The sequence below is a fragment of the Chiloscyllium plagiosum genome, chromosome 1 (assembly GCF_004010195.1).
Source record: "Chiloscyllium plagiosum isolate BGI_BamShark_2017 chromosome 1, ASM401019v2, whole genome shotgun sequence".
Classification (NCBI taxonomy): domain Eukaryota; kingdom Metazoa; phylum Chordata; class Chondrichthyes; order Orectolobiformes; family Hemiscylliidae; genus Chiloscyllium; species Chiloscyllium plagiosum.
The window spans coordinates 136,326,564-136,347,714 of record NC_057710.1 but is presented as its reverse complement, the minus strand read 5'-3'; the positions used below and the strand labels follow the sequence as shown (position 1 = coordinate 136,347,714).

General features: G+C 40.8%; 1 protein-coding gene across 2 annotated transcripts in view; it reads left to right on the top strand.

The window, feature by feature from the left end:
- Positions 1-21,151, top strand: part of egf (epidermal growth factor) — a 146,228-nt gene that overhangs the window by 73,695 nt on the left and 51,382 nt on the right. For both annotated transcript variants that reach the window (XM_043697796.1, XM_043697805.1), the window contains 4 exons: positions 6,143-6,268; positions 7,511-7,647; positions 13,794-13,942; positions 20,378-20,482. In XM_043697796.1, the coding sequence (XP_043553731.1) occupies positions 6,143-6,268; positions 7,511-7,647; positions 13,794-13,942; positions 20,378-20,482 (517 nt within the window). The remainder of the gene's footprint in view (positions 1-6,142; positions 6,269-7,510; positions 7,648-13,793; positions 13,943-20,377; positions 20,483-21,151) is intronic.

Here is a 21,151-nt window from a genome sequence, read left to right as displayed (position 1 = left end):
TAGGCGGTGATGGATTCTAAGGGGAATGTAGCGCAAACAGCCAAATTTCTGGTATTGAGACTGACTCTAATGCAATGAGGGGTATGTTGAGTTCCAAGAGATCACTTTTGTTAGGGGACTCTCTAGTCCGAGGCACAGACAGACCTTTCTGTGGCCAGCAGCGAAAACTCAAAATGGTGTGTTGCCCTTCTGGTGCCAGGAGTAAGAATGTCTCAGAGAGGGTGCAGAATGTTCTCAAGGGGGCGAGGGACCAGCAGGAGGTCATTGTACATATTGGAACCAATGACATTGGAAGGGAAAAGGCTGAGATTTTGAATTGAGAATGTAGAGAGTTAGGCAGGAATTTTAAAAAGGAGATCCTTGAGAGTAGTAATATCGGGATTACTCCTGGTGCTGTGAGCAAGAGAGGGTAGGAATAGGAGGATACAGCAGATGAATGTATGGCTGAGGAGCTGATACCGGGGAGAAGGATTCGCATTTTTGGAGTAGAAGTAACTTGTACAAGATGGATTGCACCCAGATTGGAAGGCAGATTTGCTAGAGCTGCTCACAAGGATTTAAACTAGTAAGGTGGGGCGTGGGACCAGGGATATAGTGAGGAAAGAGATCAATCTGAGACTGGTATAGTTGAGAAAAGAAACGAGTCAAACAGTCAGGGCAGGCAGGGACAAAGCAGAGAACAAGGTAGGACTGATAAATTAAACTGCATTTATTTCAATGCAAGAGGCCTAACAAGGAAGGCAGATGAACACAGGACATAGTTAGGAGCATGGGACTGGGATATCATAGCAATTACAGAAATGTGGCTCAGGGATGGACAGGGCTGGGTGCTTAATGTTCCAGGATACAAATGCTATAGGAAGGACAGAAAGGGAGGCAAGAGAGAAAGGAGAGTCGTGTTTTTGATAAGCAATAGCATTACGGCTGTACTGAGGGAGGATATTCCCGGAAATACATCTAGGGAGGTTATTTGGGTGGAACTGAGAAATAAGAAAGGGATGACCACCTTATTGGGACTGTACTATAGACTGCCTAATAGTCAGAGGGAAATTGAGAAACAAATTTGTAAGGACATCTCAGTTATCTGGAAGAATAATAGGGTGGTTATGGTAGGGGATTTTAACTTTCCAAACATAGACTGGGACTGCCATAGTGTTAAGGGTTTAGAAGGAGAGGAATTTGTTAAGTGTGTACAAGACAATTTTCTGATTCAGTATGCGGATATACCTACTAGAGAAGGTGCAAAGCTTGACCTACTCTCGGGAAATAACGCAAGACAGGTGACTGAGGTGTCAGTGGGGGAGCACTTTGGGGCCAGCGACCATAATTCTATTCGTTTTAAAATAGTGATGGAAAAGGATAGACCAGATCTAAAAGTTGAAGTTCTAAATTGGAGGAAGGCCAATTTTGACGGTATTAGGCAAGAACCTTTGAAAGCTGATTGGAGGCAGATGTTCGCAGGTAAAGGGATGGCTGGAAAATGAGAAGCCTTCAGAAATGAGATAACAAGAATCCAGAGAAAGTATATTCCTGTCAGGATGAAAGGGAAGGCTGGTAGGTATAGAGAATCTGGATGACTAAAGAAATTGAGAGTTTGGTTAAGAAAATGAAGGAAGTATATGTCCGGTACAAACAAGATAGATCTAATGGTGGGTGGCATGGTGGTTCAGTGGTTAGCACTGCTGCCTCACAGCAGCAGGGTTCTGGATTCGATTCCTGCCTGTCTGTGTGGAGTTTGCACATTCTCCCTGTGTCTGCATGGGTTTCCTCCGGGTGGTCCGGTTTCCTCCCACAATCCAAAAATGTGCAGGTCCGGTGAATTGGCCGTGCTAAATTGCCCATAATGTTAGGTGTGTTAGTCACGGGTAAATATAGGGTAGGAGAATGGGTTTGGGTGGGTTTCTCTTTGGAGGGGCGGTTTGGACTTGTTGGGCCGAAGGGCCTGTTTCCACACTGTAGAGAATCGAAACTAATCTAATCTTTAGAAGAGGATTAAGTCAGTAGGACTATACATAAGAGGGAAATCAGGAGGGCAAAAAGGGGAATGAGATAGCTTTGGCAAATAGAGCTAAGGAGAATCCAAAGGGTTTTTAACAAATACATTAAGGACAAAAGGGTAACTAGGGAGAGAATAGGGCCCCTCATAGGCGGTCTTTGTGTGGAGCCGCAGGAGATGGGAGAGATACTAAATAAATATTTTGTATCAGTGTTTACTGTGAAAAAGGATGTGGAAGATACTGAATGTAGGGAAATAGATAGTGACACCTTGAGAAATGTCCACATTACAGAGAAGGAAGAGCTGGATGCCTTGAAATGCATAAAAGTAAATAACTCCCCAGGACCTGATCAGGTGTTTCTCAAACTCTGTGGGAAGCTAGGGAAGTGATTGCTGGGCCCCTTACTGAGATATTTGTACCATCGATCATCACAGGTGAGCCAGAAGACTGAAGGTTGACTAACTTGGTGCCACTGTTTAAGAAGGGTGGTAAGGACAAGCCAGGGAAATATAGACCAGTGAGTTTGACATCGGTGATGGGCAAGTTGTTGGAGGGAATCCTGAGGGATAGGATGTACATGTACTTGGAAAGACAAGGACGGATTAGGGATAGTCAACATGGCTCACAAACTTGATTGAGTTTTTTGAAGAAGTAATAAAGAGGATTGATGAGGGCAGAGCAGTGGACTTGATCTATATGGATTTCATTAAGGTGTTCGACAAGGTTCCCCATGGGAGACTGGTGAGCAAGGTTAGACCTCATGGAATACAGGAAGAATGTTTGGATACAGAACTGGCTCCAAAGTAAATATAGAAGGTGATGGTGGAGAGTTGTTTTTTAGATTGGAGGTCTGTGACCAGTGGAGTGCCACAAGGATCAGAGCTGCGTCCACTACTGTTAGTCATTTATATAAATTATTTGGATGTAGGCATAAGTGGTATAGTTAGTAAGTTTGCAGATGAAATCAAAATTGGAGGTGTAATGGGCAGCAAAGCAGTTTACCTCAAATTACAATGGGATCTTGATCAGATGGGCCAATGGGCTGAGAAGTGGCAGATGGAATTTAATTTAGATAAATGAGGGGTGCTGCATTTTGGGAAAGCAAATCTTAGCAGGACTTATACACTTAATGGTAAGGTCCTAAGTAGTGTTGCTGAACAAAAAGAACTTGGAGTGCAGGTTCATTGCTCCTTGAAAGTGGAGTTGCAGGTAGATAGGATAGTGAAGAAGGTGTTTGGTATGCATTCCTCTATTGGTCAGAGTGTTGAGTACAGGAGTTAGGAGGCTATGTTGTGGCTGTATAGGACATGGGTTAGGCCACTTTCAGAATATTGTGTGCAATTCTGGTCTGATGTTGTGAAATGTGAAAGGGTTCAGAAAAGATTTACAAGGATGTTGCTTGGGTTGGAGGATTTGAGCTATAGGGAAAGGTTGAATGGGCTGGGGCTGTTTTCCCTGGAGCGTTGGAGGCTGAGGGGTGACCTTATAGAGGTTTATAAAATCATGAGGGGCGTGGATAGGATAAATAGACAAAGTCTCTTCCCTGGGGCGGGGGAGACCAGAACTAGAGGGCATAGGTTTAGGGTGAGAGGGGACAGATATAAAAGAGTCCTAAGGGGCAACGTTTTCACACAGAGCATGGTGCATTCATGGAATGAGCTGCCAGAGGAAGTTGTGGAGGCTGGTACAATTGCAACATTTAAAAGGCATCTAGCTGGGTATGTAAATAGGAAGGGTTTGGACTGATATGGGCAGGGTGCTGGCAGGTGGGACTGGATCTGGTTGGCATGGATGAGTTGGGCCGAAGGGTCCGTTTCCATGCTATACATCTCTGTGACTCTATAACTCTCAAGGACTGAGCACATTGTCAATTTCCAAGAACTGTTTGACCAGTTCAATAAATTAACTCCTGAGGATGGAAGAGTCATTCACTCTGCTGCTATTGCAGATGCCAAAACACCAGAAGAAAAGAATGGACCTCAATTCATCAACATTGGAACAGTTGTTCAAGACGCTGACTATGAGGAATGGACCAGATCTGCCGTTCACCTGCACCGAGGAGACTCTCTCCACCACCACAGCCGCAGAAAGAAGAAAAAATGAATTTGATTCAAAAGTTAAGTCAAGAAAAATAAAGTTAAAGAAAAAGGATGCAGTCGTTCATTCAAGAGGGAATGGACAGGCCTGGAGTCCGAACACCTCTTCAAAGATGGATGATGTGTTTAATTCAAAAGTACGACACAAATACTACAATCACATGCCATTTAATGAATTTCAATTGCAAGGCAGACAGCTTTGGATAGCAATAGTTGAGTTTCCATAAATAAACAGTGCATTTGTCCTCAACTGAAGGCACAGCAGTATTTGCACATAAGTAATAATGGTGAATATCATTATTATTTCCATTATTTCAGTGGAAAAGTATGTGCCAATATCATCTTTCATCTTCCGCACGTTTTTAATGTAATAGACTGTCCAAAAAACAATCTAATTTCCATTTGGCATTGATTAGTATGTCAAATACTGACATAAATGAAGGATTCTAAATGGAACTAAATGAACCACTGGCACAATAAAGAGTTTTAGAGGAGTGTCTACGGGTTTCAAACAGTAAAATTAAATATAAAATGGAGAAATAAGAGTTTAATAAAGAAATAGGCTAAACAAATTACAATAATATTTTCCATCTAGATTATTTCTATTGAATTTGATGTTAAATGCTCTGGGAACATGAACCGTTTTTCTTAAGTCTCCCTGCAAATAGTCATACCATTGACAACCAGAGGAAACTGGGGCTGATAACATCAGTAATTTGAAGAGGGAGCTTGAAAGGCATTTGGCAAAGACAAAGATAACAGGGGAATTGCAGGTAGTGAAATGTGCTTTTAAACTCTGATCATTTTCAATTCTAGTTTATTTCTGTACATAAAATTAATACTTTTCAGAATCATTAAGCCATTCATTTTCAATTTAGGTAACTAATGATTTTCCGGAGTTGTGATAAATTTGTTGTAATGGCACTCCAATGTTATTAATTAACTTTATTTAGGCTTTATCATGAGAAGATTTGAGAAAAGGAGGAGTGAAGTTGTATTTCACTTGTACTGAAGTTTGGTTAGACTGCACCTGGAGTAACATGCAGTTCTGGACTCCTTGTCTCACGACTGATATTACCATCGAGTAAGTGCAGCAAAGGTTCACCAGACTTGTTCCTGGGATAATATGACTGCCCTATGATGAGAGATTCTAAAGAATATAGGCAAGCTGTGCCTATATTCTCAAGAGATTTGAAGAATGAGATGTAATCTGGTTGAAAGCTGCAAATTACTTAAAAGGATAGACAGGGTAAATGCTTCCCCCCATTGGAGAGTTTAGAACCAGGGAAAATAAGGGGCAAGTCACTTAGATCTGAGGTGAGTTTTCTTTTATCAGAGGGTTGAGACCCTTTGGAATTGTCTCCCACAGAGGGCTGTGGAAGTTCAGTCTTTGAGTATGTTTCAGGTAGAGAATGATAGATTTCTGATTACCAATAGCACACAGGGTTATGAGGGTGGGATGATTAAAAGTCATTGAAGTGAATGAATAGCCACAATTGTATTGAAAGGTGGAACAAACTCAAGGGGCTGAATGCCCTGCTTGTGTTCCTATGTTCCATTAGTCAACATGTTAAAAAATATGAAATGTTAATTGTTATAATTTGGAGATGCCGATATTGGACAGAGATGTACAAAGTTAAAAATCACACAACATCAGGTTATAATTCAACAAGTTTATTTGGAAGCACTAGCTGTTGTGTGATTTTTAACTTAATTGTTGTAATTGTACTAAATATTTGACTAAAGGGATTTTTGGTGCAGAGTTGGTTTCTGCTGCAGGGAAAATATCTACTTGTTGGACTGCATTATTGTGTCTTTGTGTAGGAACTCTTGAAGTATCCTTTCTACTTGTGAAAGGAAATTTTATTTCAAGTTGAAACTATTTTAATGATATGAATCTGTATTAAGCATCTGTATAAGAATCTGTATAAATCAGAAATACCTTTTCTAAAGGGCAACCTATTGACAAAAAAAAACAGACAAGGAATTAATAGTGGGCATTGTTAAGTTATGAGTGATTCCATGACCCAACTCATTTCTTTTTTTCAGGTTGCACTGCACCAGATAATGGTGGCTGCAGCCAGATTTGTGTACTGCAGAATCCAGTATCCTGGAAATGTGAATGTCAGGCCGGTTATCAGCTACAACCTGATGGGCAGCACTGCATTGCTTCAGGTCAATATTAATTCCTAATGTTGAGAGTTTTAGTAAATCATGAATTCTAAATGAACATGCATGGGGAAAGACTTTGGTCAAGTACTTACAATTCAAAATGCTCTCTCAAGAACTACTTAACAGAAACTAATTGATCTGTAGAAATATAAAATTTACAAATTTACAATCAGAATGTGGACTTTGTTCATTAGGCGCACACAGTAAAAAACAGACTTCAAATGAGGAAGAGATTTGTAAAATGATCTATTCTTTCTCTTGTCTTCTGTCAAGCTTATCTTGTCCATGACACTTGGTATCATTTCAACTGTATTTTGCTAAGCAACGAAATTATACTGTGGCCACCTAACTCTGCTCTCCCTCCACTCTCCACTCCACATCACCCTTCCCCTAGCGGGCTAAAAGTCTAAATGGTTAATTTTTCTTGCGTAACGTCTTACGGTCTGCTTTTCTTTCAAAATTTCTTTCTTCTCCCCTGCCCCACTCCCAAGAAGAAAATCTACTTTCAAATCCTCTGCCCTTGCAACCTACCACTCAATCTTGAATCTTTGTTCTTCAGCGAAAACCCTTCAAGTTCTTGTCCATCTTTCCCAAAATTTTGTGTTAACATCCCTCCAGTTAGATTTGTCTCCCTGCTGTGGTGTCAAGATCACAATTTGTAACTGTTACTGTTAATGCATTGTTCCTCCTCATCTCTCTTGACCTCTGGTCCTCAGGTTTCTAAACCACAATTGTTAATAGTTTTTTTTAACCAAATGGGAACATTTATGAAAACTGCAGCCAAAACGCTGATGGTCTCTGAGCCTGGATGTTTATGCTCTCTATTATAATTTGGGCTGGAGACCTTTGCTTTACATAACATATATTTTTTGGATCTGATAGTGGACACAGTGGCACGGTGGCTCAGTGGTTAGCACTGCTACCTCACAGCACCAGGGACCCAGGTTCAATTCCGGCCTTGGGCAAATGTCTGTGTGGAATTTGCACATTCTCCCCGTGTCTGTGCGGGTTTTCTCCGGGTGCTGCGGTTTCCTCCCACAGTCCAAAGATGTGCAGGTTAGGTGAATTGCCCATAGTGTTAGGTGCATTAGTCAGGGACGAAATGGGTCTGGGTGGGTTAACCCTTCAGAGGGTCGATATGGACTTATTGGGCCGAAGAGCCTGTTTCCACACTGTAGGGAATCTAATCTAAAAAACTTTCGTTTTGAACTTATACCGAAAATAATGCTAATTTGTATTCACCAGGTCCTAGACCATTTTTGTTATTTGCAAATAGCCAGGACATAAGGCGCATAAACTTTGATGGAACAGATTACCATATTGTTCTGGAAAGACAGATGGGAAGAGTCTTTGCGCTTGATTATGACCCTGTGCAAAATAAGGTAAGCAGGATTATAAACCTGTTCATAGATGGTTCCTGAATATGTACACGCATAATTAATTTTTCAATTCAAGTTTCAATTAATACCTTAATTTTTCATTGATATTCTACGCACAGAAGTTTAGAAACTTTTGTTGGCAATGATATCTTACATCATTGAGGTGACATTTACTTGTCTGCAGAGCAATTAGCCCATGTAAAATCAACGGCTGTTAAACAGATGAACCTTTTTTTAAGCAGCAAATAATCAAGCTATGAAATGTCCCACAAATGGCAGGGTTTACTCAGAAATAATTTGCATTTACTGACATTATCCTTTAACAGTGAAGTTTGATCCCTCGCTTTTTGTGATATTATCCTCACCTCTATCACAAAATTGAACTATTTAATGTCTACTTAGTTGATGTCAGTGGTGGGGAGTGGGGGGGGTGCAGGGTTAATGGGGGGGGATTGGCTGTGAAGACATTATTTGGTACAGAGAGAAACTCAATGGGTTTGGCATCATCTGTAGTAGGTGAGACAGACTTAACATTCAAAGTGAAGGAGAAACAGAGATTTGAAATGAATGCAAATTAATGCAAATGAATGTGAGAGGGCAAAAATGGATCCTCTTGGCGAAGAACACAGTGAGCAAGACAAGCCTGTGACATGAGTGTGGAGGACTGGTGGTTGGGGACAGGGTGGGGTAGATGTGCTGGTGCTGAGGGATGGAACAAAAGGGAAATGGAGAACTGACATCATGGGCTCAAACTCTGAAGTTGTGGAATACAATATTGAATTCTAGAGGCTGTAAACCTCACCTGCACCATCTCTGACTTTTCCCTTCCTTTCCTTGATGTCTTGGCTTCAATTTCTGGGCATAGGTTGTTCATCAATATCTGTTAAAAATCTACCAGCCCCCACAGTTACCTCGACCACATTAGCTCACACCTTGCTTCCTGCAAGGATTTCACCTCAGTCTCCCAGTTCCTCCATCTCCAACACATCAGTTCCTATGCTGCCACCTTCCACTGGCGTGCCTCTGGCATATTCTCCTTTTTTTCTCAACTGAGGATCCCATTTCCAACACCTCATTTCCTATTCCCTCCCCAACTCCTATCCCAACACCAGGAAGAAGCTATTCTCACTTGTAAATGAAAAAAAAGAGAGATTTAAAGGTATGCACAAACAAAGCAAGGACAATGTAAGAAAAAGTGTTATCATGCAGTGAGTAGTTAGGGTATGGATTGCACTGCCTAAATATTTGCTAACTGTAGGTTCAAAAGAGGCATTCAAGAAGGCATTGGATGTTTATTTGGGTAGAAGTGATGTGCAAGAGATTGGCACGAGATAATAATGCAAACACATTGGACTTTATGGCCTCTTTGTGAGCTGTATCAGATTTTTTGAATAACAGTGAAAGTGAATATATAGTTGCAAAAGTGCAGACTTTATCAAAGTCTGGCAGCATCTGTGGACAGAAGAACAAAGTTAATATTTTAAGTCCAATAAGATCCTTCATTGAAATTGAAGAGGCCTGGAAAAGTGATAGATACGTGTTGAGGGAAAAGAAGGAAGGAGGAGCAATGGAACAGATAGGAACAGTGCATTGAGCAAAAGGGAACAAAGAGCTAATAATAGACATATCAAAAGCAGGTGCATGTTAATGTCATAAAATAGGTCAGATTTGCTGAGAGAAAACCCATGCAAACAAGAGACTGGGAGTGGGGAGGGGAGTAATCAAAATGAAGTACAGAGTTCATAGTCTGAAGTTTTATAACTCTATTTTGGGTCCTGAAGGGTATAAAGTGACTCAGCGGAAAAGGGGATGCTGTTGCTCCAGTTTACAGTGTGCTTTGTTGCATTACTGTAGCAGGCCGAGCACAGAAATGCTGGCATGAGAGGAACATGGTAACATGGCAGGTGGACTCAGCAGAGTTGTTCAGCAAAACAGAATGTATTTAGTGACGCTAATGTAGAGGAGAGCACATGTTTGCTGTGGAATAGATTGAAAGAAATACAAATATCACACTTCTTCGAGAAGTTGTGCTTGAGGTCTTGATCAGTGAGAAGGTAAGGAAGCAACTGTTACACCATCTGTAATTGCATTGGGAGGGTGCCATGTGGGGGATGAAGAGGTGGAGCGGACCAGGATGAGAATGGATCCTGTGGAATGCTGTCAAGAGAGGGAGGGGCAAGATGTATTTGGTTGTGGTATCCCTCTGGAGGCGATGGAAATGGTGAAGGATGATCTTTTGAGTGTGGCGCTGTGGAAAAGGAAGTGAGGACAGGGCTAACCCTATCATTGTTCTGGAAGGGAGGAATGGAGTGAGGTAAGAAGAGCGGGAAGTAGATCAGACACAGCTGACAACACAGAGCGGAGAGAATCCTCGGAGAAGGAAACTGAAAGACATGTTGGAATTCTCTGTGTAGAAGGTGGCAATGATAAGTTTCTCAAACACTTTGTGTTTTCATTCCAGAATTCCAGCCTTCATGGCAATTTGATGTTATGCAGATTACGTATAATAATTGAAAATTGACACCTATATGCCCTTGAAATGTTTTCTCTTCCTTACCCTCCCACTACATCTATTTGCAGGTCTGACCTTGGCAGGTGGAGTGAAGAGAGACAGACTCTGGTGACTTTGAAGACTTGGTCAGTTGTTGCCTGGTGGCTATTAGCCTCGAGGTGAAGTCTGCAGTAAAAGTCCCACTGACTCCTCCTCCATTCCATTGTCCGCCATGTTTTCCAGGGATCCCTTTTTAATCCTGAGCCTCTCCTGTGTGCAGTGCTGGCAACAGCCACTGTTTCCAGTAGTGATGAGAAATGGACCCCTCCTGGCTTTCTGTTCGGATGGCTTTTGCCAGGGGTGGATTTCTGCCCCTGGATCCTCAATCCAAGGAAAGACCTGAGACTGGCCACTTCCATACCTGATGGGCACTTAATTCCATCGGGCCTTCCCCTTGCAACTGACAGGTGCTCCCCACCAGTTTTCCACCAGATTGCTATCCTCTTCACTAAAGCAACTCAACCTCAATCCCACAGAAACATCCACCTTAATATTAATTCTCCCCTTCACTTGTGATGACAAGCATGAGAGAATGTATGTAGGAGCGGTTAGAGTTACATTTGCACAATGTATCCCCAGTACTGTGTGCATGTTTGCCAACATTTTTATAGGAGTCAATGTTTAGAGGCATGCCAGTATCCAACCATGGAGTGACAGAATATCCCATGGGATCTGGAAATTCATGAGAACATAGTAGCTGTGAATTGATGGCACCATAGTTAAATGTTTGTGTCATTGCTCACTTTGAATCAGTAGGATTAGAGGCCTCAATCCAAGGACCCGTCTGAGAGAATTTCAATCTCCCTAAGCCCCAATCTCCAGGGTAACCACTCCAGACACTAACCCCCTTCCTCTCTGCCATTGATTCCTGATCTGTTTCCCCACATTCATCATATCCACAACTAACCTACTTTTCTCTTCTTGATCAAGGCTTGTCTACCCCTTTCCAATTTTCAAGAATCAGTCTCAAGAACCTTACCTGCAGCATCCTGCCATTGGAATTTCTTCCCAGTCATTGGTTTAGTTGTCAATTTCCAGATAGGAAACAGAACTAAAAACTGCTAAGGAGGTCCTATCATCAATTTCAACAGGACCTCAATAACTCCAGAGTTGCCAAGCTATTTATCCATTTCCAGCCAGATCTCATTTTTCCCAGGAAAAGGCAAGGTCCTTGTCACTTTGACTTGATTTCTTTTTTCCTCCTTAGGCACTCACTATATCAAAATCTGATGGATTTTGACAATATTGTATTCGTCATCTCTGAGCTTAACTGAACTTCAAAATCGACATTCAGTCTACCATTAACACCTGCAAACAGCTCTGGAAAATAAACTCTTTCAATCAGTGTCTCAGCCCCATTGTCTCTTAAACCTTCATCTACATCCTCGTCACTCCCGGGCTTGATGCATTCTGCACCCTTCTCCATTCTAGTACTTAAACTTAGTCAGTTCACCCCATCCCAAAGTAATTTGTTTCCATGATCACTCCTAAGTCTCCTCACCTCCACACACTGACATCACGTCATTATTATAATTTTCTTAACCCTCTGTAAACAAATCACCATTCCACTATATTCAAACGCTTTGCTGTTTGAAATTTATCTAATTTTTCTTTCTGTTTTGATGCGCAGGAGTAGGGCTGATTGCCACCATGTCCATTTACCCTGCATTCATTTTAGTTTATAGCCCCAAAAGCACGGTGGGTCAGTGGTAGACACTGCTGCCTCACAGTACCAGGGACCCGGATTTGATTCCAGTTACAGGCGACTATCTCTATGGAGTTTGCACATTCTTCCCATGTCTGCATGGGTTTCCTCTGTATGCTCTGGTTTCCCCCCACAATCCAAAGATGTGCAGATTTGGTGAATTGACCATCCCAAATTGCCCATAGTGTTCAGGGATGTGTAGGTGAGGTAAATTAGTCATGGGAAATGTAGGAAAATGGATCTGGGAGGGATCCTCTTCAGTGGGTTGGTGTAGACCTTGTTGGGCCAAATGGCCTGTTTCCACACTGGAGGGATTCTATGATTCGAATAAAAGGCCTTTAGGATTGTTTTCAATGGTGCCAGTAATGTCAAGTATTTTTTCTGTTGTTCTAACAATATGAATGCAATACTCTTGGTACCTACTACTCTTTGATGCAATGCTTTTTCAAAGGTACAGATCATTCTGCTATAATGTGCTTTTTTTTAATGCAAATTCACGATAATGCAATTGATAAATTGGGGATACTATTTCTATAGTGTGAACTTTTAAAACAAATTTTGGTTATAACATGATTCCAGGCCCACTACTTTAAATGATACTGCGATTTTCTTATAACATAGGATGGCACGAGAATGAAACTACTGCATTACAGCAGAACTGATTGTATTCTGAAGCTGGGTAAGGGCTTTTTGCCCGAAACGTCGATTTTACTGCTCCTCGGATGCTGCCTGAACTGCTGTGCTCTTCCAGCACCACTGATCCAGTATTCTGAAGCTAGACAATGGTACCAAATGAATAGTAAATATAATTAAAAATAGCTTGCATATGAAGTTACAGGGACACAGCCTATGAAGTCCTATCCATTGAAATGAATTGGCAGAACTTCAATGTGTCTAGGACTGAACTCCCTGTGAACATTATAGCTAATGAGAATTAGTCATAACGTATCACTGACCCTGTCAATTTGAGTTTGCATCACTACAAAGAATACTGCAAGCTCGGTCAGGAATTATTTACTCCTTTGAAAATGATATTTTTGGTCAGTTATTGTTATTTTCACAGTGGCTCTCTCATATTTCACAATGTATATTTTTCTGCATTCAGGTTCTGAGAGGTGTTGTTGGGGCAGTCAGGAGACTTTGAACAGTTCAGGCCTGTACTTGCTAGAATTTAGAAGAATGAGAGGAGATCTAGTTGAGGTTAAAGGGGATTGACAAAGCAGACAGAGAGTAAATAGTTCCCATTGTGAGGCAATCCAGAATGAGAGGTTATAGTTTTAGGGTAAGGGGTGGCAGATTTAAAGGAGAGATGAAGAGGAATTACTTCCGTCAAAGAATCATGAATCTATACTATTTATACCCCAGAGTACGGTGGATGCCAGGACACTGAGTAAATTTAAGAAGATCGGCAGATTTTTAATTAGCAGCATGTCAAAGGGTTGTAGGTAGCAGGTGGGAAAGTGGGGTTGAAGACCAAGACGAAAAAAGTCATGATCGTATTAAATGGCATAAACAGACGGAAGGGAATGAATTGCTTACCCCTGCTCCTATTCCTTATATTCTTATTGGGAGCCTTACTTTGTACCTAACTACGGGAGGTTTATCTCTGGAGCATCTCATTCAAAACCTGAGTGTCCAAAAGAAGTATTTATCTTCCAGCCACTATATGCAGCTTGAAACAAATGCAACTTATCTAAAGAACTGTAGGATGCTGTGAATGGCTCATGCAAGGTATTGACTGGTGCAGATACAATGAGCTGAACGGGCTCTTTTCTTGTTGTCAAAAACTCTACAACAGTATTCCTACACAAGCATTCGATAATTTAACATATAAAAGACTGATCTGGGTTTTTTAAACATCTTTTTAATGATTTTCTGTTATTTCCTTTGTAGATTTATTTTGCTCACACAGGCCTGAAGTGGATTGAAAGAGCTAATCTGGATGGTTCTGAGCGTGAGGAACTTATTAGCAATAATCTGGATTTGCCTGAAGGACTAGCTGTTGACTGGATTAACCGTAAACTATACTGGACTGACAGAGGGTATGTCCGGAGTTAGACTGATAATTCTTGAGGTTTACCTTAATTTTAAATGCTGGATCAAAATCTGTATTTAGCTTAACATCTGTCAGTGCTCCTTAAGTTACCCATTAGCAAGTAGCTTTAAGCATCATGAAATAGGATTTGGAAATAATCAAATGGTAAACTCAGTTCAATCTAAGGTCGAGAGGTGATTGTATTCCAAAACTCAGCAATGACTGCTGCTCATTTTTCAAACACATTTATGGTAATCGGTATTTTAGAGTTAGAATCCTTGCAGTGTGGAAACAGGCCCTTCAGCCCAACAAGTCCACTTCGACCCTCCAAAGAGTAACCCACCCAGACTCATTCCCCTACCATATTACTCTACATTTACCCTGACTAATGCACCTAACCTACACATCCCTGGACACTATGGACAATTTAGCATGGCCAATTCATCTAACCTTTGGACTGTGGGAGGAAACCAGAGCACCTGGAGGAAACCCATGCAGAAACGGGGAGATTGTCGTCCGAGGGTGGAATTGAACCTGGGTCCCTGAGGCAACAGTGCTAACCACCAAGCCATCCGTGCCCCCCCCGCCCAGGAGAGAACCTACACATCCCTGGACACTATGGACAATTTAGCATGGCCAATTCATCTAACCTGCACATCTTTGGACTGTGGGAGGAAACCAGAGCACCCGGAGGAAACCCATGCAGAAACGGGGAGAATGTCTAAACTCCACACAGATTGTCGTCCGAGGGTGGAATCGAACCTGGGTCCCTGAGGCAACAGTGCTAACCACCAAGCCACCGTGCCCCCCCCCGCCCAGGAGAGAAACTAAGATAGTTTATCATCTACACAAATTCAACAGGTCGACACCATCCCCCACCTAATATCAGTTATTTCCTCTTTATGGAGTTTTTAAATCAACTTGTTTAGATAACAAATGATAACTTTGGGGTAGGTCAGACCTAACCCCAGGCCTTTTGGCTTAAAAGTCAGGGACACTACCACTGTGCCACAATGCCTATATTAACCATGCACCAATGTGGCTCACTTGCAGTGGAATAGCTCAACATGACTGTATTGTGCTGGTGTCATATCTTTGTGTTTTACCACTTAAAGGAAGGGACTCATAGCTGCAACACTTGTCATATTTTTACACTTTTAGCCAGATTTTGCAGTCTCTGGACTTTCAGAGACCGGACAAATGATCCAAGACATACCTCAGAATGCCACAGAACTTGCAGCACTTCTTTAGTTTATAACAGGCCAACTGTATGACTTCAGTCTCTCCAGGTTCATGGTCTCACCAGTTAAATTCATGGTGAATGTCAGAAAATTAAAGTTAAATTGGATACATGGGCAGATGTGTCCGTTCTTTCAGATTCAATGCTATGATTGATGTCAAAAATTCTCAGGCCGTCTTCTATTCAACTTTGGTACATCGGTAATATTAAAATCAGAGCAAAAACATCAATGCATTGCTACACTTTGATATAATGGAAGAGAGATCACAGAAATATTGCATGTCATCCTTAATATTGTTATTTTTCTGTATTGCATGAAGATACTTGTGTAGCTTTGAATATTTCTCATTCAGCAGTCATGGAAGTCATTGAGGTTGGAGTGTGTGCCAGGAATCACTCTCCATCCGTGGGACTACAGGAAGATTCCTCAAAGGGGAGGTTTCAAATGCCAGGAGATAAAGCATTAAGACAAAGATGACCATCCCAAGAAGGCATTCTAGATTTCTATTGCTGATCATAGAGACAGTGAATGAACATTTGACTCATCTTGATGATTTAGTGGAGGCAAATATCTTAGATCCTCCTAGATTAAGGCAGTATTGAGTTTGAATTCAATTTATTGTTGTCACATGAACTGCAGTACAGTGAAAAGTGTTGTTTTGTGTGCTATATGTGCAGCTCATACCATACAAAGTGCATAGCAGAACAAAGCGAAGAAAACCACCGCAGAGAGAGAGAGAGAGAGATTATTACTAACATTCGAGAGGTCCATTCAAATGTCTGATAACAGCAAGGAAGAAGCTGTTCTTGAATCCGTTTGTGCATATTTTCAGACTTTTATATCTTCTGCTGAATGGAAGAGAGTAGAAACACTGTGGGAGGGGTCTTTGATTATGTTGGTTGCTTTCCTGAGGCACCAGGAAGTGTAGATGGAGTTGGATGGAAGGCTGGTTTGTGTGATGGACTGGGCTGTGTTCATGACTTTCTGTAGTTTCTTGCGGTCTTGGAAAGAGCAGTTGCCATGCCACACTGTGATGCATCCAGATAGGATGCAGCCTATGGTGCATCTGTAAAGATTGGGAGGAGTCTTTCTGGACAAGCTAAATGTCCTTAGCCTACTGAGTAAGTAGAGGTGTTAGAGGTACTTTCTTGACCGTCGCTGAGAGTGAACCAGGACAGATTGTTGGTGATCGTTACTCATAGGAATGTGATGCTATCAACCATCTCCACATCAGCACCACTGATGCAGACAGGGGCGTGTCCTCCTCCCTGCTTCCTAATGTCAATGATAAGCTCCTTCATTTTGCTGATGTTGATGGAGAGATTGGCCTGGATGGAGTTCCTGGCCAAGTGCTCACATCCAGTGCAGACCAGCTGGCAGGAGTATTCGCACATTTCTTGAGGTCTCAGGAATTCCCAGACACTGAAGTTTCAGGCACCTTTCATTGCAGAATTGAATATACTCAATGCATATTTACCATCATGCATAATGAAAATCATCATGAACTTGAAAAATGCAGAGATAAACTTCAAATCCTGGAAACAACCGTTGAAGTGATAGTTACAGGAACATAGGAACAAGAGTTGGCTATTCAGCTCCTCGAACCTGTTCCAGCATTCAATGAGACCATGGCCCAACTCCATATACCTGCCTTTGGCCCATCTCCTTTAAAAACTTTGATTAACAAAAATCTATCTTTCTCAGATTTAAAAACAAATGATCCATATTCCACAGCAGTTTGTGATGGACAGCTCTAAACCTCTAACATCTTTTGTGTGTAGAAGTATTGCCTAATATCTATCCTGAACAGTCTGTCTCCAATTGTTATACTGTGTCCTATATTTCCAGATTCCCCAACTAGTGGAAATATGTTATCTAGCCTGTCTTTTCCTCTCAATATCTTGAAGACTTTAATCAGATCACCCCTTAACCTTCTAAATTCTAGTGAAAACAGGCATAATTTGTAAAATCTCTCCTCATAACTTAATTTCTGAAGACCAGGTATAATCAGGTCAACAACTGTAAGATGTTAATAAAAAGCCATCCAAGGAAAAGGTTATGCTTAAGTCTAAGGGCGGCACGATGGCTCAGTGGTTAGCACTGCTGCCTCATAGCACCAGGGCAGCTTCGGGCAACTGTATGTGTGGAGTTTGCACATTCTCCCTGTGTCTGCGTGGCTTTCCTCCGGGTGCTCCTGTTTCCTCTCACAATCCAAAGATGTGCAGGTCAGATGAATTGGCCATGCTAAATTGCCCATAGTGTTAGGTGCATTAGTTACGGGTAAATATAGGGTAGGGGAATGGGTCTGGGTGAGTTACTCTTCAGAGAGTTGGTGTGGAGGTTGGGCTGAAGGGCCTGTTTCCATACTGTAGGTAATCTAATCTAATCAAATCGTGTCAAATTTCAACAGTTAGAAATGAGGAATTGGCATAAGTAGCAGTTGGAATCTATAATTGAATTTCATCTGCAAGTCATGGACTCACTCATTCAAGGGCTCTTCTAATAAACAGGACCAACATGACTAGTGTCCAACACCTAACCATCACTCTGATGTCCCACTGAGATACTTCCTGACCTGAATTTACTAGCACCCAATCTGGCAATCCACTGATAGTTAGCTGCCACCCCACAAACTAGCTACCCTACCCAACCTCCCTGTCCTACTGACTTGTCACTATGTCCAACTGTCAACTGTTGCCCTCCACCTACCATCCTGTATACGTGCTACCTACCTGCTTGCTCATACCTCATCCACCCTACCCACATATAAGTTCACCCATTCACTCACTCATTCAGTCACTAATGAACTGAGAAGTTGTTCAAATGTCCCAAATCTTTTCAGTTAATGAAATAGCATTTATCCTAACACAACTGTCAGTGCCACAAACAGAGAACAAGGTTGTCCTCCTCATCCTTAATAACTCAAATCTACAAGGATGCAAAAGAATTTCCAGCATGCTCCACAATTCTAAATAAGCTAGTATAAGGAGACTTGACCAAAAATGTGGAGCTCAGCTGTGGTATAGAAATGAAGCTGAGCAAAACTCTGAACTAAAACTCATATTACAATGCTGTGACACTTCTAAAATTTAAAATTTCTTCCTCACAGTATAATTGGTAATTTTGTTTCCAGCGAAAGCAAAATACACCTGATGCTGGAAATCTGAAATAAAAAAAAACAAAAGCACTGGAAATACTCAGTAGGTTAAGCAATATTTGTGGAGAGAAAAATAAAATTTAACTGTCTTATTTCTCTCTTGAGGTGCTGCCTGACCTGCTGAATATTTCCAGCATTTTCTATTGTTATTTTATTATTGTTTTCATAACAGCCACACCCAAAGGAATATAATTTACTTGAGAGTTTACAATGAAGTATCCATGTCCTGAATTTAATACAACAGTGTTATCTGCTCACACTTACTGAATTTTCAAGGAAACAAAAGATCTAAGTATGCAAAGCAAGTTTATCCTAGCTATCACAAGTTATAAGGATATCACAGAGAAAAACATGGATTTTATGGTAGTAACTAATTGCATTATCACCTTTCTCCTCTGATATTGACAACCGTGTGTACAATTAAACATGGAGGCCCAGATGTTGGTGTCATCCTAGAATTACTTAAAAATAATGGGCAGATCTGAGTTTACTCCTGGTAAACAAAAGTTCATACTGATTTGAAAACCCAAATTAACAAAGAGCTGTTCCGATTTCTTGCAACATCCCATAAACACACCCTTAGCAAAAAAATAGGTAAATTCAGACACAGGTTCTTATAGGAGAGAGATGCCAGAGAGAGGGAGGATCAGCATGGAGCTGTTTCTTTAGGTCTCCAGCTACAACTAACCCAAAACTAGAATAAACCCTGAACTTGGAGAACTGGCCACTCCCCTTTCATTTTGCATGTGCTTTTAAAAAAAACCTGAAAGCCTTTTCTGATTGTTGACTTAGGCAGCATCTGTTAGCCATTATTAAAGTAGCCCGTTGAAACATTTCAGCACCTCTGCCTTTACAAACCCTCTCAAAAAAGAACCAATGACAGAATAAACTTGTTAAAGGAGCAGCATTTTCACAAAATACACACTGAAATATTGATCAAAGAGATCATAAAAAGATCAATTTATTATAAGCACTTGAAGATGTCAATCAAGCAAAGTGAACCATTTTCTTCAGCTTATAAAACTGAATCTCCCACTGAGAAAGTTCTTTTCTGAGTCTGTACTCTCAGCAGTAATAGTTGGGTGAGGACATTCTTTGAGTATGCAGATAGAAGAATCCCATACCTAGCTGATTTAAAGTCTGAGATTCATCACAAATAGACTTACTTCAGTCAAGATTCCCAGATAATCATAGTTATATATTATATATAAAATTATTTTCAAAAAATGCACACACAATAAGCTTTGAAGAGACTCCCCTAAATCCTATGGACAGACAGCCTTGGACAGTAAGGAAAGGCCTTTACACTGTGAGAGGGAGAATTGAATTACAATTCTCAGCCATTGGAATGTGTGTATTGAATAAGATGCATTGTAAAAGCCCAAGGATAAGTTAGGGATCTTTAATGAACAGTGAGATCATAGGAATACATGGGATTGTCCGTAAGGCTGCCCATTATTGACTATGCAGTCACACGATTAACCTGATCAATTAGTAACATGGTTGGTTTGTAATTATCAAAGGCAGGCAGGAAATGTATAAAAGTTTGTCTTGCCTTTGTTCAGGAAGATGCTTTTAGACCCTAGAAGTTTCTTTCCACTGATGTAACTTCAATAAACTCTTTGACCCTGGAAGTGGACTCTGGGTGTCAAGTAATTGATTTAGTCATTTCACCCCAACAGTGGGAAAAATGGAATCACCATTTGCAGACAATATTAAATGAAGGAAAACTAATTTAGTTGCTGAAGAAGTATAACTAATCAGGAATTACTAGTTATATTGCATGCTACAAAATAAGATGAAATTACCAGAAATGTGCAGTGTATTAGTATGTAATGATGTTCTGTGAGTCTTGGATTAGAGGAAGTTTGTCAGCTATTGGCCCATGTACTGTAGTTATCTACCAGTACTTTTCTTTGCTTCTTTATGGAAAGGATATCCTTAAATATGAGATTATTCCCTAATATGAGAAATTGTATCTGTATGACTGGAATCAAAGGATGAATATTCAAAATAGCTTTAACATAGACTCTCCTTTTTTCAGGTTATCACACATTGAAAGGAGTAAACTCAATGGCATGCACAGAGAAGTGATCATTAATGAAGGTGTCAATACACCAAGAGGAATTGTTATTCATCCATTGGCAAAGTAAGAATGTGAAAATATAAAATGGCAAAGCAGTCATTGTGTTGCTGAAGCAATAGCATAGTTTGAAATTAGATTGCATCAAATGTCTTGATAAGAATATGGAATCTTAAAACATCAAATTACAGTATCTCAAAGAAACTCATTAATGTCACTTTTTGAAGAATTGTACCTCTTTTCTATATTATTCCTATATCTAAATCAGTTAGTCCAACTATACTGTGGTAAAACACACTGAAGGATAATTGGGCTCAGCACACAAGTGGACAATGGAAATATAACCCTCTGTTCAATGACATTGCCAGTCTCAGACTTGACAAAAAAATTCGAAATGCTCAATTGGTATCTTTCAGTGAAATTTCAACCCATTCAAGAGGTGGCAGACAACATGCAGTAACAGCTGGAAACAAATAGAGGTAAAATCAAAGAGGTGGCGTAGTAATGAAATCAGCTAGAAAACATAAACAGTTCAAACTTCTTGTGAGAGTTATTCATCTGTAGGCAGGGTTGATCTAACAAATATCCAGATTAAACTTGATCTGGAAATGCGAGGGGAAGGAGTATAACATTATAGTAATCATCTCAAAAATGGTGCTATCATGACTGATATCATGCATTGGGCGAGATTTTCTGTCTTATTCGCAAGGTTTGTGAAGGTTTGTAGCTCAGGTT